The sequence below is a fragment of the Penicillium pulvis genome, assembly GCF_028828015.1.
Source record: "Penicillium pulvis strain IBT 33274 chromosome Unknown scaffold_8_segment0_segment0, whole genome shotgun sequence".
Taxonomy (NCBI): Eukaryota; Fungi; Ascomycota; class Eurotiomycetes; order Eurotiales; family Aspergillaceae; genus Penicillium; species Penicillium pulvis.
In genome coordinates this window covers 3,884,602-3,900,142 of record NW_026643080.1, presented here as the reverse complement: position 1 = coordinate 3,900,142, position 15,541 = coordinate 3,884,602, and the positions used below count along the sequence as shown (strand labels likewise).

Sequence of the window (15,541 nt, the reverse complement as noted above, 5' to 3'; positions counted from 1 at the left end):
TAAGATCTCGAAGCTATCCACCGTAGATCAGGCACAATCACTGATTATCGCTATCAAAATACGATAAGATTATGATAAGCTCTTTATCGGACTCTATCTTATCCGTTTCTTATCGAACTCCTTATCACTTCCCTAGTTTCCCGCTTATCGGATGCGGGGATTGAAGTCCAAGGTCCAAGGTTGTACCGGAAAAGACTGATCAGACCTGCATGTACGTAACACAAACTCGGTTGCGAAAATGAACAGACGGTGAAATTCCTATTTATTCCAATTCCAATTTTCTGGCAACACCATATCGTTGCCAACGAGAGAGATACCTCTGATCGACTGAACCTCCATTCTCTATCTAATCTTGTCTGCAAGAGCCATAATGGCCGATATCGAGTACCTGAAGAGCCTGCAGGCTGTGCGCGAGCGCGCGAACCTGGTCCTGAAAGCTGCCGAGAACGATGAATTAACACATTTCTCCTATCACCCGGATAAGATGGGCGAAGTGGCGGAATACGTGACTGGCATCATCAATGTATGTCCTGAAACGCCAGCTCCTAATAAAGCAACAGCTATCTAACAGAAATCACTCCAGCGAGACTTTGGACCCGACAAATTTGACCAAATTCCTCCCCACGGTCGGTGGCAACATTTCGAGATTGGAGGTGTTCCTCGAGTGGATCAGCTCATCAAGTCCTGGCAGGAGGAGGGATATGATAATATTGAGGTCACTCGTCGACTGATTGATCTCTTCTTTGTCGCGGTGCTATTAGATGCTGGTGCCGGTGATTTTTGGAAGTTTACCGAGCCTGGAACCGGTGATGCCTATGGTCGGAGTGAAGGAATTGCCGTCGCTGCATTATACATGTTCAAGGCGGGTTCTTTCACAAGCAAGTCAGCAGCAGGGGATAGCGAGTTGGTTGATGGTCAGTAATGGGAGTGTCAACTTTTACTAATCTAGAGCTGACGTTGGTCCGTTTAAAAGGTCAGGGCCTTGCTGCGCTTAGCATCGAAACGTTCCGAAAACACTTCCAGATCACAGCCGATAACGAGATTATCGGAGATGTATCTCGTGTCAGTCTTTTGAATAGTGTTGGAAAGTCATTCTTGAGTCTACCCGAGATTTTTGGGTGAAGCTGGTCGACCTGGAAACCTAGTTGGTAAGCTAAGCTTGTTTTCTAGTACTACCACGTACATTGCTAAAGAAGATACAGACTACATCCTGGCTCAGAAAAGTGGGAATGAGTTGGAATATGAGACATTGTGGAATGTCCTTCAAAAAACTCTTCTTCCAGCATGGCCCAAGAATCGAACTCAGGTGGACGGTGTTCCCATTGGAGACTCCTGGCCCCTGGAAGTCCTAGCAAGATTGAACCAAGGCAAAAGCGAAAGCAAAACCGCAAACATCCAGCCCTTCCACAAGCTGACACAATGGCTTGCATATTCCCTGTCAGTACCTTTTATTCGAGTCCTAGATTTTGAGTGGAAGAATCTCAGCCTGGGAACAGGGCTTCCTGAGTACCGCAATGGCGGATTATTTGTTGATATGGGGGTTCTTGAATTGAAGGAGCCCGTCTTACAGCAAGGGCGAGCAAACTCTCGGGAGCAGACACCAAGCTTCGAAGCTACAAGTGATGTGATCGTTGAGTGGCGAGCTATGACTGTGGCTTTACTTGATCAGCTCTACGAGACTATTCGAGATAGTTTTGCCAAGCAAGGCGTTCGGTTGAATATGGCACAAATGCTAGAGGCTGGGACTTGGAAGGGAGGTCGAGAACTTGCAGCGAAGTATCGTCCTTCGACTAAATCTAGTCCCATTGTAATCCAGGGAGATGGGACTTTATTCTAGGCAGCTACGAGGTACTCCTATACCCCTGAAATGTCTCGAGGGAGAGTATCAGGCTATGGTGTGAGATTCAGCTTAGAAGGATATGACAAAAAATCAAACTGGTGACTTACAATTGCGATTGTGGGGGGTTTCGAAACAAACATTTGGCTGGAATGCCCTATCATGTGCCATGATTTCGTAGACTGTGCGGTTTCTTTTTGAGCATCCTTGCGCTTGTTTTTGTACAACGGCTGCACGTGCAACAACCAGAAGACCTCAGTCGCTTTCGAATCTTCCAGGGCCGGGCTCCTAACATCTGGATTCGACACCTAGCCCTGTTGTATTTCTGAGGCACTTCAAACTAGCTGTGAATAATGATGTCTCCTTGTCGGCCTGAAGTCGCTGATACAATGAGACACCCGGCTACGAAAGCCACAAAATTGGCAATAGTGAGATGTGTATTATCGCTGAGGTGCGTCGTAGATTTCGAATGTTGCGAACACTCCCATTCCTGGATTATTGTGGTCAGGAATTTGTTCCTCGGCCGTTCCTGAGATGCTGTCCTGAGTAAATGTCATTTATCGTTGGCTGGATTACAGAGCATAACTGTGAGTGCTTGGTGAGAACCTTGAGGACGTCGTCGCCGGCTTCACGGAGCTCGGATAAGCCACGATGAAGGCTGCCACGAAACGGAATTTTGATCAAAGCTGGTATGAAGACCCTCACATGCATTGCATATCCCGCAGGGACCAACGGTGGTAATTCCACTTTTACGGAGACCTGATCTGTCCATGGACACAAAACGCGGTGTTTCCTATAGCGATGCGTGTGTCAAAAATTCCGTTTGCCCATAAGAGTTCGCTTCAAGTTCAGAACAAGCATGGATGGAATTCATTGGGGCATCGCCTATCCCTTCCTCTATAACCCATCTCGGACTTGTCATTGAGTCCCAGTCGCGGTTTGAGAGGAGACATGTTTCTTCTTTCCTGCATTGGTCATCTTCGCTACCGTCTTCAAGGTGACGGTGTCGTGTAGGATCTGTCCATTTTTGCATTCAGATCTGGCATGTTGCTCGGATTGTTTACTTGCGTCTGATGTCAGCCAAAGGGCCCAGATTAAGTATAAGTTGGCTTGACTTACCCGAGAGGCCCCTTACGAATCATCTTACCCAAAGTGGGTTGATGGGTGTTGGAAGAGAAGGAAAAGAGGAAAGAGAGAGGAAGGGCATTTTATAGTACCACTGCTGCCTAAACAAACAGCTGCTCAGTGGAATGCCCTATTATTTACCTCGACTGAGATGCTAGGAAATTTTTGAAGGAATTATGATTCGCAGTAACTCCGATGGCAAAATCGGGCGTAATAAAGACGATGGATTTGATATGTAGGTATTTAAGTATAAGATACTCATCCAGACAATGATGCAAGATAGGAATTGACCAAGCTTAAAATAGCAGAAGTAGAATGTTATGAGGTAAAAATGACTTTAATGAGTCCCGTAAAACCGATCTCCAAAATCTCCCAATCCCGGGCTAATATGACTAGTACAAGTCAATGTGTCATCCATGAAGTTTGGTATCTTTCTTTGACTTACTTTGAGGGCGTGAGCTCTTCATCTATGGCAGCGGTAACCAATCGAAGAGAAGGGAAACGGTCAAATAATACACTGATTCCATGTTGCGCCGCTAAAATGTTAACAAAAATAATATTTTCCTCAGCAACACCCGCTTCTTTGATCGCGTCGATTGCTGCACAAGCCGAGCCACCGGTGGCTAGCATCGGCTCAAGGATGAAGACAGCTAATGAGAGCTTAGTAAACGTTACATGAGACAAAGTGCGTTGTCTCTGGGTATCATACTCTTAGAAGCGAATCCCGCGGGAAACTTTGAGTAATAAAGCGTCGGAAGACTCGTTGTCTCATCCCGTTGAATTAACAATTTTCCAAAACTTAATGGGCCACTGAAACCGAATCAGTCTCACTATCTCACCTAAGCCACGAGAAACTTACGTGTATCCACGTCTCAAGGCGTTTTCAAGGCTGGCACCTGCGCGAAGAATGCTCACACCACAGACTTCGGCAGTCTCTTGGATTCCTTGATATTCGGCTCCGGTAGGGCTAACAACTGTCGTCGCTTTAGATGGAAGTAGGTCGAGTGCTAGTTGACATAACATTAGTGAAAGGTCCATTCCGACTTTGACCACGATATAAAATACGTACCAGCACTGATAAGTTGATCGCCAATCCTCTCGGTCACTTCCGCAAAAGTTGCGACATTTGTGTTTGACTCTCGAAGTATAGTCATCAGGCTGAGTAAGTGATTGCCCTGTGGCAGAAGAGAGACTCGAGAATCAAGAGCCCCCGGCTTGTGGCTACCAGCCGTCGACATATTCTCGGTATGAGTGATGCTCATGATGACTCTTGGTCAATGTGTGTTCACGTAGGGCTTTGAATAGTATGAGGGGGCAGAAAAAACCAGCTGTGAGCCAAACTGAGTAAAACGGAGTAGAGAACAAGGATCCTATAAAACGTCACGCGACCTAAATCTTTCAAGATCCAGCTCACCCCTCAGTCTCAACTCTCAGGCGTATTCCTAAATGTGGGGCTCTGTCAGAAAATTTCCTGCAGCAAATCTAATCAGTAGATGATAGAGCTGAATCTATACCGATATGCGATAAGAGAATCGATAAGATACCCGATAAGATTGTGGAGGAGTCGAAATCATGAAAGGTGGAGACGCGTGGGTGACCTGTCCATGCTCACCCGCATCGGTGAGAAATACGCAAAGCTTTCTGTGGAGACTTCATTTGAGGGCTGTTGGCTCGATATTAATATGCTACATACATCTGGCTTCACATTGATATTAAGCTCGAATCATAAGTACGTTTACTTCGACTGGTAGAAAGTGTGCATAAGGATGGTTTATTGGAGATCAATAATTGAACACCACAAAATTAGGTAGGACACCTCACTAGCCTACATCTGGGATTGCGCGATAAATGTAATATATAGTAGTAACCCTATCGAGTACATACTCAGATACCTACTTAAACACATTAGGGTACCAAGGAACGTGAAGGTGATAAAGCGGGTACAGAGACGGCACCTTTTCTTACCTATACCGCAGCCTGGATGAAGTATTCTTGCATGCCAGCTTGATTTTGACAGATGATTTACCCCTGGATACCTGAAAACCAGGTATGTGAAGTGCTTGCAGTGGTAATTTGTCTGAATTATAATTGCCGCGCTAGTTTTGACATGGGCTAGGTAGTGAGGTGTTCAACAGTGTTCGGCTCTTAGTTCACTTTGCAATATATAAGTTAACTCTGAGCGTCATCTCCCAAATCCCAGCCATGTCTAACGGCTTCTAGCCACATTAGCTATTAGCTGTGAGTAGGCATAGAAAGTGTTGTCTTGGCGGGCTGGCTATCACGACCAGCCCATTTCGAAGTAACAGTCTTCAACTGTGTATAGAAGTTCACACCGGGTCGTCCATAGAAGGTATTGGCTCCCCCTCCAGCAACACTCTTTTTGTTCCCAGTGAAAGAAAACATGGGAAGTGGCACAGGAATAGGTACATTGACACCTACCTGCCCAGCTTGAATATTTTTCCGGAATCGTTCAGCTGAAATGCCCGAGGATGTGAAGATAGCCGTGCCATTGCCATAAGGGTTCTCATTCACCAGCTTAATAGCTTGATCAAGAGATTCCGTTTGGAGACAGACCAACACAGGACCGAAAATTTCTTCTGTGTAGCATTGCATGGATGGAGTGACCTCGCTGATAATGGTTGGGGCGACCCAGTTGCCGTTGGGGTATTTCGAAGGCTTGACTCCACGACCATCAAGGAGCACTTTCGCACCCTCAGTCTCCGCACTTGCAACCAGGCCTTCGATCCTAGTCTTACTCTCCGGGGTAACGACAGGACCAAGGTCTGCTTCGGATTCAAAGCCACCATTCATGGAGAGAGCCTTAGCTCGCTCAACGAGCTCGGGTAGCCAGTTTTGTGTCTCTCCGATAAAGGCCACAGCAGATAGAGCCATACACCGCTGGCCAGCTGCGCCGAATGCCGCAGCAATAATTGCATCCAATGTCGAGTCTTTGTCCGAATCAGGTAGTACCACGGCATGATTCTTCGCGCCAAGGTTTGCCTGTACTCGCTTGCCATTGGCTGATCCCTTGGCAAAGATATACTCTCCAGCCTTATTGCTTCCGACAAAGCTGATCGCCTTGACAGCAGGCGCATCAAGTAGGAAGTTCACAGTATCATGTGCACCGTGTACGACATTGATCACGCCCTTGGGAAATCCTGCCTTTTCCGCCAATTCCATCAGAATCATCGCCGCGCCCGGTGCCCGCTCGGATGGCTTCAACACGACGGTGTTTCCGGTGATTGTGGCGATAGGTATACACCATAGCGGGATCATAGCAGGGAAGTCTTTCAAGCTATTAGAATATTTCAGAAGCAGAGTGGGATTGCAGACTCACTGAATGGACAAATCACGGCGACGACGCCAAGTGGTTCTCGGTATGTCCTGGTCTCCATATCTTTCGCGACTTCGAGAACCTCGCCCTTCATGTATTCTGGTCCTGCACATGCGGCCTCCGCCACCTGCAAACCGCGCAAAACGTCACCTTTCGCGTCAGAAACAGTTTTACCCTGCTCAAGCGTAATGACTGCTGCGAGTCGATCCCAGTGTTCTCGAATGAGAGCAACGTAGCGGAACATGATTTGCTGTCTGGCAATTGTAGACATGTTTTGCCAGACTGGGAAGGCATTCTCCGCAGATGCCACAGCATCTTCTAGCTCAGCTGTGGTCATCTTTGGGACTCTTGACACCAAATTGTTGGTCGCGGGGTCGTGAACATCAATGAAATCTTTCGTGGCTGAGAATCGGAACTCATTGTCAACGAAGTAGGGCGTGTCTTTCGGGTCGGTGATTTTCTCGTGAGAATTGGGAAACACGGCGGAAGATGTGCCCAGCACACTTTCCTTTGCGGGAGTTTGAGTCATCTCTTCACTCTGTCGCTTTCTTGACTTGTTGTTAATGGAGTAGTGGTTTCAACAAGTTCCAATGCTGACTGGCGGGGTGGTGGTTAAACAATGATCAGATGACCATCTCAAAGGGAAGTTCTTTCCGAGAAGCGGGGAACCAGAGGTCAAGCAAACAGCTGCTTCTCCGAGGCCAAGCAAAGGAACCTGCCACTCCTTGCCTTTCACAGCGATAGCCCAATCTCGAAACCTGATCCCCACAGCTTCGATAAGCCGATAAGATTGGCTTTGATTAGGATAAGGACCTCTTATCTTATCGTAACACTGTTATCGACTTATCGCGTTATCGCTCAATGGTATTTCACGATGATTAGGCCGATACCTGCAATGATGTTGTTCTCATGTGATTCAGCTTATAAAGAGCTCCGGGAAGCATTTGTATAGAATGTCAAACTACTTTTGTTTCATCCCGTCATCTCTTTATTCGCTATTTCCATAATTTGAGACATCGTCTTCACAGTCACGATGACTAGAGACTCTGGAGAGCGCATCATTGTCAGTTGGCTTCTCTACAAAATGAACAAAACCAGATCATGATGCTGACCGAAGAAAAAGTTAACAACATACCCCGGTCAAAGTGTTGTCAACCCGATACCTTTAGAATGGGGCAAATTGAACCCCGAGGAGCGAGGGCCCGTTCTAGTTTCACGGAATAAGAAGACCATCACCCACCGAAACGCCATCGGAGCGCATGGCGGAAGCTATTCAATCTACAATGCATTGGCCATTGCCGCTGGCGACCTTCCTCCAGATTTCAAGCCTAGTTTCGAGAACACCGAGCCTATCTTTGACTTCCCACAGCAGGCTGCATGGGGAGATAAGACGAAGATTGTCGCCATGGATCCCTATGGCCACGACATTGTGAAGCATTTCAAGAAGCACCTCGATGATGGCTTAGACGTGCGCCCAACTATCGCTGTGACGCGAGCCACGATGCGCCTAGCCGAGATTACCGACTCTATCCGAGAAGGCCGGTTGCAGGTTGATGGTGACATCGTTATCAGCAAGGAAGGCGATGTTCGCGTGACAAAAGCAGCAGTTGAGCCTGTGTGGTACCTACCTGGTGTAGCTGAGCGATTCGGAATCGACGAGGGCACCCTCCGTCGCACACTCTTTGAGCAGTGTGGAGGCAGTTTCCCTGAATTAATCACTCGTCCAGACATCAAAGTGTTCCTACCTCCAATTGGTGGTCTTACTGTTTATATTTTTGGTGCCCCTGAGAAGGTCTCAGACCCAAATGTGAAACTTGCCCTCCGCATTCACGATGAGTGTAACGGATCAGATGTTTTCCAATCTGATATTTGCACATGTCGGCCCTACCTCGCCTTTGGAATTGAAGAAGCCATCAAGGAAGCTCAGAATGGTGGATCTGGCGTTGCCATCTACTTCCGGAAAGAAGGACGTGCTCTTGGTGAAGTCGTCAAGTATTTGGTTTACAATGCACGCAAGCGTGGCGGTGATACGGCCGATAAGTACTTTGCCCGTACCGAGAATATCGCGGGTGTAAGAGATGTGAGCTAATCCTCCTTGTTCGGTAAAATATGGATCCAAGACTAATGACCTCAAGATGCGTTTCCAAGCTCTGATGCCCGATATTCTACACTGGCTGGGCGTCAAGAAGATCGACCGCATGCTTTCTATGTCCAATATGAAACACGATGCAATTGTTGAGTCAGGGATTCCCATCTTGGAGAGAATTCCTATTCCCGATCGTAAGTCAATATGAAAATCCGTCAAGTTCTTTCTCATTTTGCTGATCCTTATCACAGACATGATTCCCTCGGATTCTCGGGTTGAGATCGATGCTAAGATTAACGCTGGTTATTTCACTACCGGCAAGAAGTACACAGATGCGGAACTTGCGCAGGTGAAGGGTAGAGGATGGCAAAACTGGGAAGATGTTGAGCATTAAATAGAATATTCAAGCGTTTCTTCAACAAATAATTCATGTCAGGGACAATAATTAGGGATACTTGACCATCACGTATTTTTTTAACGTCTGGAAATCACATCAATCTATCTCGTATTCACCATGCAATATTATAGCAACTACAGAACAAGAAGATAATGATAGTGTACAATCTCGCCTACCATGCAAGCTCAGATCTGCTCACACAGCTGGCTGCCTCCAGTTTCGAGCAAAATCGCTCTTCCTCTGCCAGCTTCGCAGTCATTCCGCCAATAAATTTAGGGACAGCAGGCCATATCTCTTGGCCTCCTTGTTTCTCTTCTTGTTTTCGATGCTCCATGAGCATCTCCCGTACGCTGTTTTGAAAGTGGATTGGCCCCTGCAGTATGCTCGTCAGCTAGAGAACCCAGACACAACTTCGCAGGGAACGACAAACCTTCTCCTTGCTTGGGTGAAGCTCACCATTGGTGAACACCCCACTATTCAAATTCTCCTGTGTCCCAACACAAAGCTCCTTATCCTCGTCCAACACTTGCCTATAAAAAGCATTTATATTCTCAAACTCCTCGTCCGTAGCGTCTCGATGCCGATACACTTCGTTTTCAACTTTACTCGTGGTGGCAGTAAGTGGAACCATTCGTTGAATATAGAAGAATTTATCGCTTTCCCTCTTGTCAGCTCTGAGTTCACAATCGGAGGGACTGCACTTACGTGACCGTAATAGACGTTGTAGGAAAGAAGTAAGTGATAGCCCTCTTAAACTGCGTATCGATTTTCTCCTTATTGAAGATATGGTGTTCCATATAACCAGCCTTAGGCTCAACGCGGTACCGAGGTAAATCCGACACACCACTAATAAGTGGATGAGAGGTCGCACAATGATAGCACTCATTATAATTCTCAATCAAGCCCTTCCAATTAGCATCAACATCCATCTCCCAGTAATGGTCGAAAGTATATTCCCCAGCGAAATCGAAATCTTGCATTCTCGGTTGTTCGTCAATGCGCTCGTATTCTTCTTCCCACTTTACGTCGGGATCACCAGCTTGAAGATTCACCCAAATAAAGCCAGCTTTGTCGGTATGGACATGGATGGGTAGTAGACCCTGTTGACTTTTGTCGAACTCGGGGACCGTCTCGAAGCGAGGTGCTTTTGCGAGGTTTCCTTTGAGGCCATAGGACCATCCGTGATATTTGCAGCTCAGAATTGAAGTGGTGCCAGATTGAGCTTGGACGACTGGGAATGCGCGATGCCGGCATACGTTATGAAATCCGTTGATGTTTCCATCGCGATCTTGAATCAGGAAGAATGATAGGTTTGCGACTGTGAATGAGAGGAAGTCGCCTGTTTTGGTGAACCGACTGGAATGTGTGAGAAGAAGCCATCTTTTGGAGAAAATGGCGCGCCTCTCCAGCTGGTACATCGCTTCGGAGCGATACCATGATGCTGGAAGTCCCCTTGAAGATTGTTTCTCAGGGTTATTTGAGGACCAATTGAATAGTTGCCACATCTTGGAGTGAAACGCGGGTCTATAAGCTCAATTGCTTCTCAAACCCCCATCTTCCATAACTCGAATGGCCAGATATATAGATAATCTTTGGTGCGGGGAAGCTAATGAACAATCTACTATAACGTCGAGCAGGGATAGACTGATAAGCTCCCGGGGCCTTTCCGGGTTAATTTCACACGTTTATCAAGAATGGGGGCAGTGGGGGCTCATCGCCATCCTAAGGCAATATTGACACACGAAGACAATAATTTCTAATCGATAATGACTAAATCTTATCTAAAGTCGAGACTCCACCATATCACCTTGTAAAAACTTCCAACAACGATCCACCTGGATTCCATGGTTAGCTTCAGTAAAATAAGGTGATCGGAAGACGTACGTCTGCAATATGATCGTAACCCAAAAGCTTTGGTGCCAAACCAGGGTCTCTCCAAGCCAAAGCTTCTCCCTCTGGCGTCGGTGTCATCTGCATCTTGTAATCTCTTTCTTGTTGTTCCTGTCCGTCGTGGAGGTGGTATAGATACTGCTGGATGTTGCCTCGCTCAACCACCATTTTTGTTCGCTGCTTTCGACATTCTTGGAAGACTGCCAAAGCATGCCTCTTGGCATGCAGAAACTCAGCCGAGGTTTTGCTTATAAGTGGATTGTCTGGCAGTCGGGAGAGACATTCGCCGAGAACAGCGCCATCTTCAAAGGCCATGCCGGCTCTGTTACTGTCAGAAAGCCCTCGCAAACTGTCTGAGCAGACTTACCCTGAAGCTAGATATGGCAGGGTTGCATGGACTGCGTCACCCAGCATCACCCATGCTCCGGATGGATGAGCCCAATTGAAGTCTCCAAATCGGATACACAAGCGCCATTTTTGTACCGACTCGCATAGCTTGAGTAGTTTTTGAATCCTGTAACAGTCAATACCAAATTCTGCAAATGACCATCAATTCAGAACCTACCTTGGGTCCCAGCCTTGGAATAGTGAACACATCTCCTCCACATTTCCTTCGATCGTAGTAGCAAGGGACTCTTCAGGTATATCATCGGGCACGAGAAGAACCATATTGAATAGATCTCCCCCACGAAGCACATAGTTCACTTTGTACCGTTAGAATCAGAATGAACAGTAGTGCCAGGGAAACATACCTGCATGAGCATCTGGGCCAAGCCAATAATTGACCTGAGGGTCGTTCACAAAAGGAGCCAATTCAGGATCCTTGCGCATCTCCTCTGTAGACAAAAGCAATCGATATGCGAGATCGCCCGTCTTAACCGGCGGATCTTCACGCCCAAGCAGCTCCTCCGTCAGTTTCCCAAAAACCCCATCAGCCCCAAGAACCAAGTCTCCTTCCCACTCTCTTCCATCCGCAGCAACAGCCGTCGCAACCGCCCCATCATCCCTCACACGAACATTCGTGATCCTCGCATTACACGTGATCTGCACGCCCAGCTCCAACGCCCGATTGACAAGACACCGTTGTAAATCCGCACGATGAAAATCCCGGTACCAAGTCCCCGGATAACCCTTTTCAGATTCGTGAAAATCCAAAGACGAGATCGGATTTCCCTTCCATCCAATAAAGTTGCACACGCGCGGAAATGTCATATGTGGTGTGAGCGCCTCCTCCAGACCCCAATGTTGAAGGACCCTTGAACTATTAGGCAGAACTTGAATCCCGGCACCGACTTCTTTTATCTCACGGGTTGCTTCGAAGATGTGGACTCTGTGTCCAGCTAGTGCGCAGCTAATGGCTGACCCCAGTCCTGCCAGACCTGCACCTACCACTAGGATATGTAGCTGGCAGGACTCGGAACGAGTTTGTTGTTGTTTGATGTGAATACGAGGTGCCATGGTGATGGTATAGGTAGGTTGTGATGTTGACTTTCTTGCGATATTGACAACATGAATGTATGATTGGGGTATTTAAGATCGGAGTGCTTGATGCAGAGCTCCTGGCAAAGATGGGGGTTAGTCGGTGTACTTACTGCCGACATCCGATATCTACAAATAAGATATGTGAGGGGTCAAAGGGAATTGTAGAACACTTATCCTTTTTGCACCTCAGATTCATACACTCCAATCATGTCAAAGGTATGTCATTTGCTACATCTTGATATCTCATCTAATTGTTCAGTTTTCTCTCCAAGGACGTACCGCACTAGTGACAGGAGGCGCCCGAGGATGCGGTCTAGCTTTTGCGCGTGGACTGGCAGAAGCAGGCGCGAATATCGCAATCTTCGACGTTATACCACCGGATGAAGCATTCGCATCAATTGAAAAAGATTGCTCTGTGAAGACCGCTTATTACAAGTTAGTGACTCTCATTATACTATTCTACACAATAGCTAATCCAAGAAGAGTGGATGTATCCTCCGAAGAATCTCTCCAAACCGGCTTCAAGCAATTCCAAAAGGACTTCGATAACGCCCTTGACATCTGTGTTCCCTGCGCAGGGATCAATCGCCATCTCCCCTTTCTAGATTTCACCTACAAAGACCACCAAGACCTGCTCTCGATCAACGTACTTGGACTATACTTTACGGCTCAATTGGCAGCGAAGCAGATGATCGCGAATGGGACTAAGCATGGCAGCATTGTTCTGGTAGCCAGTATGGCGAGCCATATCGCGGTGCGCAGTCAGTTGTGCAGCGCATACTGCGGGACTAAGGGTGCCGTTCGATCTATGTGTCCAGCGATCGCAAAAGAGCTAGCACAATACGTGAGTTTAATCATTGCCAATTCAAAGCTCGGATACTAATTCAACGCAGAACATTCGTGTAAATTCAATTTCTCCAGGCTATGTACGAACTGAAATGACCGCCTCTGTACGACAAATCCCCATCTTTAAAGCTTGAATAACTACTAATTAGATTGATTCGGATAGTTCCCCCATCTTCTCGAAGGCTGGAAATCGGAAGCGATGAACGGACGGATTGCCGAGCCGGAGGATATCATGGGGGCATGCGTGTTCCTGGCTAGTGACGCGAGCGCATACATGACGGGGCAGGATATTATTGTGGATGGGGGAGTGACCCGCTGGTAGCAGATACATATCAAGAGTGGGGGTTGTAACTTCTCCGCATCTGCAAAGCTGATTTATAACTCATAAGCGTTTAATCGCACAAATGGAGAGGAGCCCCATTCACAAACAATTGCATACCGATAAGTTAGAAAATATGGCCCCTGGTGCAGATCATGAAGGATACAGCTTTGGCGAGCCCGTGGGTGCGACTACAGTTGTTGTTGTCGGCGCAGGGCCGTCTGGCCTGATGCTCGCGTAGGTCACTCCCAATCCAGCTTCAAGCTGTGGCTAACATGCTTTTTCAAAGGTGCAATCTTGCTCGCTTTGGCATTGATGTCGTTGTTCTCGACGATCGCCCTGACAAAACCTCCACTGGCAAGGCAGATGGCATGCAGCCCAAGACCATCGAAACATTCAAGCAAATGCGACTGGCAGAGCCCTTGCTGAAGAATGCAGCTCGGGTATATGATATCTCATTCTGGGTGAGTCTTTCCCAAATAGTGGTTGAATGCCACTGACAATTTATAGCAATCCACCGAAGACGAGCCACTCCGGCGAACAGGTCGCCAAACCCACTATCCCGAGCATCTTGTGGGAGCTTCTGACCCTTATATCCTCTTAGCTCACCAGGGCATGATTGAAGAGATTCTGATCGACGATATGGAAGCACGAGGTGTATCTGTAACTCGAAATGCCCGCTTCTCATCTTGTTCCATGACTGGTATAGGCCAGCTAGAGGTTTTCTATGAAGATTTATCAACAAATACGATGAAAACGATCCGTGCTGAATATCTCATCGGATGTGATGGCGCAAGGTCAAAAGTGCGAACATTTATTCCTGATGCTGAGCTCGAGGGTGAAATGACCAACGCGTCATGGGGTGTTCTAGACGGTATGTTTGGATGATCGTCCACTTGTCCGAACATACTAAATCATTTATAGGTGTCATTGATACCGATTTCCCTGACCTGTGGAGCAAGGTAGCGGTTCGCACCCATGTTGCTGGGTCAATTCTCTGGATTCCACGAGAACGCAATATGACACGATTATATGTCGAGCTAAGCGCGACGGAAGGAGAACGAGTAGACAGGGCGAAGGCAACAACTGAATATGTCATGCAGCGCGCAAAGGAGGCAATGCATCCATTCAAGCTTGAATGGAAGACAGTGGAGTGGTTCGGAAATTACGTGGTCGGTCAACGAGTCGCGAAGCATTTCATGAATCCTGATGCCAGGATCTTCATCGCCGGTGATGTAGGTCTACCCAATCTACCCTCGCTATACCATTCTAATCTGAAAATCAGGCCGGTCACTGCCACTCGGCTCTAGCAGCTCAAGGCGCCAACACAAGCATGCACGATACTTTAAACCTTGCATGGAAACTCAATTTCGTGATTCGCGGGCTAGCCAAGCCATCTTTATTATTCACTTATGAGGAAGAGCGACGCAAGATTGCCAATGATCTAATAAAATTTGACGTGGAGCATTGCAAAGCATTTGAGCAAGGTGAAGAGGCGCTGGCGAATAATTTTAACGAGAATATTCGATTTATTTCTGGCGTGGGAGCCGAGTACTCTGCTGGCAAGTTGAATCGGGCCAGCAACGGTTTATCAACACCTCTTCAGCCAGGTGAATTACAACTTCCAGCAAAGGTGACTAGATACGTCGATGCAAATCCAGTGGACATTCAACTTGATATTCCCCTCTTGGGTCAATTCCGCATCTACCTTTTTGTCCCGGACGTTCCATCATCGTCGAACTTCTTGAACACTCTTTGTGAGGCCATGGCCGAACTCAATGGGCGCGAGAAGCTATCCACTGGAGAACGGCAGTCATATGCGAAGAAGCCCCGAGGGCTGGTTCCAGCAGATGAATTCTTCTCGCCCCATAGATACACTGCCGTGTCTGACGTTTTTACCTATGCGATGGTGACTCAGTCTGCCAGGCAGGATTTTGAGATTGCAGATCTGCCGCAGTTGTTGCAGGATAGTCGATGGACATTATATCTTGATACAAATGCTACAGAAAAGTGGTTTGGAAACCTTCCAAACGAACAAGTTGGAATTGCGATAGTACGTCCGGATGGATATTGCGGAAGCATTGGGACATGGCAACAGTGGGAGGCACATGACGCAAGCAGATGGATAGAACAGTACTTTGAATTTATTTTGTAATTGAGGTAGCAGATAGAAATCGAGCCTTACCTGGATTCTACAAATGAGTCAACTGAAATTACCCTTGTTC

The 15,541-nt window shown here is 47.2% G+C and overlaps 8 protein-coding genes across 8 annotated transcripts; 4 read left to right on the top strand and 4 right to left on the bottom strand.

The window, feature by feature from the left end:
* Positions 1–370: 370 nt before the first annotated feature.
* Positions 371–1,837, top strand: N7503_010888 (URC4/urg3 family protein; the record flags this gene model as incomplete). The annotated part of the gene is made up of 5 exons (XM_057070434.1): positions 371–523; positions 584–914; positions 974–1,066; positions 1,125–1,148; positions 1,203–1,837. 5 exons carry the CDS (start codon positions 371–373, stop codon positions 1,835–1,837), a joined length of 1,236 nt encoding a protein of 411 aa, XP_056917045.1.
* A 1,462-nt stretch (positions 1,838–3,299) lies between these two features.
* N7503_010887 (uracil phosphoribosyltransferase) lies at positions 3,300–4,224 on the bottom strand (the record flags this gene model as incomplete). The annotated part of the gene is made up of 5 exons (XM_057070433.1): positions 3,300–3,354; positions 3,408–3,612; positions 3,672–3,772; positions 3,822–3,969; positions 4,032–4,224. 5 exons carry the CDS (start codon positions 4,222–4,224, stop codon positions 3,300–3,302), a joined length of 702 nt encoding a protein of 233 aa, XP_056917044.1.
* Positions 4,225–5,194: 970 nt separating this feature from the next.
* On the bottom strand, positions 5,195–6,855 carry N7503_010886 (CoA-acylating methylmalonate-semialdehyde dehydrogenase; the record flags this gene model as incomplete). The annotated part of the gene is made up of 2 exons (XM_057070432.1): positions 6,300–6,855; positions 5,195–6,249 (listed from the first exon to the last, which is right to left on the bottom strand). The coding sequence occupies exons 1-2, from the start codon at positions 6,823–6,825 to the stop codon at positions 5,195–5,197; spliced, it is 1,581 nt and encodes a 526-aa protein (XP_056917043.1). The 5' UTR covers positions 6,826–6,855.
* Positions 6,856–7,273: 418 nt separating this feature from the next.
* N7503_010885 (uncharacterized protein) lies at positions 7,274–8,785 on the top strand. The gene is made up of 4 exons (XM_057070431.1): positions 7,274–7,359; positions 7,420–8,376; positions 8,432–8,576; positions 8,634–8,785. Exons 1-4 carry the CDS (start codon positions 7,330–7,332, stop codon positions 8,774–8,776), a joined length of 1,275 nt encoding a protein of 424 aa, XP_056917042.1. The 5' UTR covers positions 7,274–7,329; the 3' UTR covers positions 8,777–8,785.
* A 166-nt stretch (positions 8,786–8,951) lies between these two features.
* On the bottom strand, positions 8,952–10,197 carry N7503_010884 (aromatic ring-hydroxylating oxygenase subunit alpha; the record flags this gene model as incomplete). The annotated part of the gene is made up of 3 exons (XM_057070430.1): positions 8,952–9,152; positions 9,210–9,435; positions 9,485–10,197. The coding sequence occupies 3 exons, from the start codon at positions 10,195–10,197 to the stop codon at positions 8,952–8,954; spliced, it is 1,140 nt and encodes a 379-aa protein (XP_056917041.1).
* Positions 10,198–10,560: 363 nt separating this feature from the next.
* Positions 10,561–12,127, bottom strand: N7503_010883 (uncharacterized protein; the record flags this gene model as incomplete). The annotated part of the gene is made up of 5 exons (XM_057070429.1): positions 10,561–10,614; positions 10,664–10,991; positions 11,037–11,183; positions 11,235–11,373; positions 11,422–12,127. 5 exons carry the CDS (start codon positions 12,125–12,127, stop codon positions 10,561–10,563), a joined length of 1,374 nt encoding a protein of 457 aa, XP_056917040.1.
* Positions 12,128–12,358: 231 nt separating this feature from the next.
* N7503_010882 (lung carbonyl reductase) lies at positions 12,359–13,319 on the top strand (the record flags this gene model as incomplete). Its single annotated transcript, XM_057070428.1, has 4 exons — positions 12,359–12,367; positions 12,411–12,995; positions 13,045–13,101; positions 13,161–13,319. The coding sequence occupies 4 exons, from the start codon at positions 12,359–12,361 to the stop codon at positions 13,317–13,319; spliced, it is 810 nt and encodes a 269-aa protein (XP_056917039.1).
* Positions 13,320–13,452: 133 nt separating this feature from the next.
* On the top strand, positions 13,453–15,471 carry N7503_010881 (uncharacterized protein; the record flags this gene model as incomplete). Its single annotated transcript, XM_057070427.1, has 5 exons — positions 13,453–13,553; positions 13,606–13,780; positions 13,827–14,190; positions 14,241–14,551; positions 14,602–15,471. 5 exons carry the CDS (start codon positions 13,453–13,455, stop codon positions 15,469–15,471), a joined length of 1,821 nt encoding a protein of 606 aa, XP_056917038.1.
* Between the last annotated feature and the right edge of the window lie 70 nt (positions 15,472–15,541).

Excerpts from the sequence above, each read along its gene's own strand:
- N7503_010885 (XM_057070431.1), top strand. The coding sequence starts at position 7,330 with ATGACTAGAGACTCTGGAGAGCGCATCATT. Across the intron at positions 7,360-7,419 it reads ACTCTGGAGAGCGCATCATT|TTAACAACATACCCCGGTCA; the intron begins GTCAGTTGGCTT and ends CCGAAGAAAAAG. Across the intron at positions 8,577-8,633 it reads GAGAATTCCTATTCCCGATC|ACATGATTCCCTCGGATTCT; the intron begins GTAAGTCAATAT and ends TCCTTATCACAG.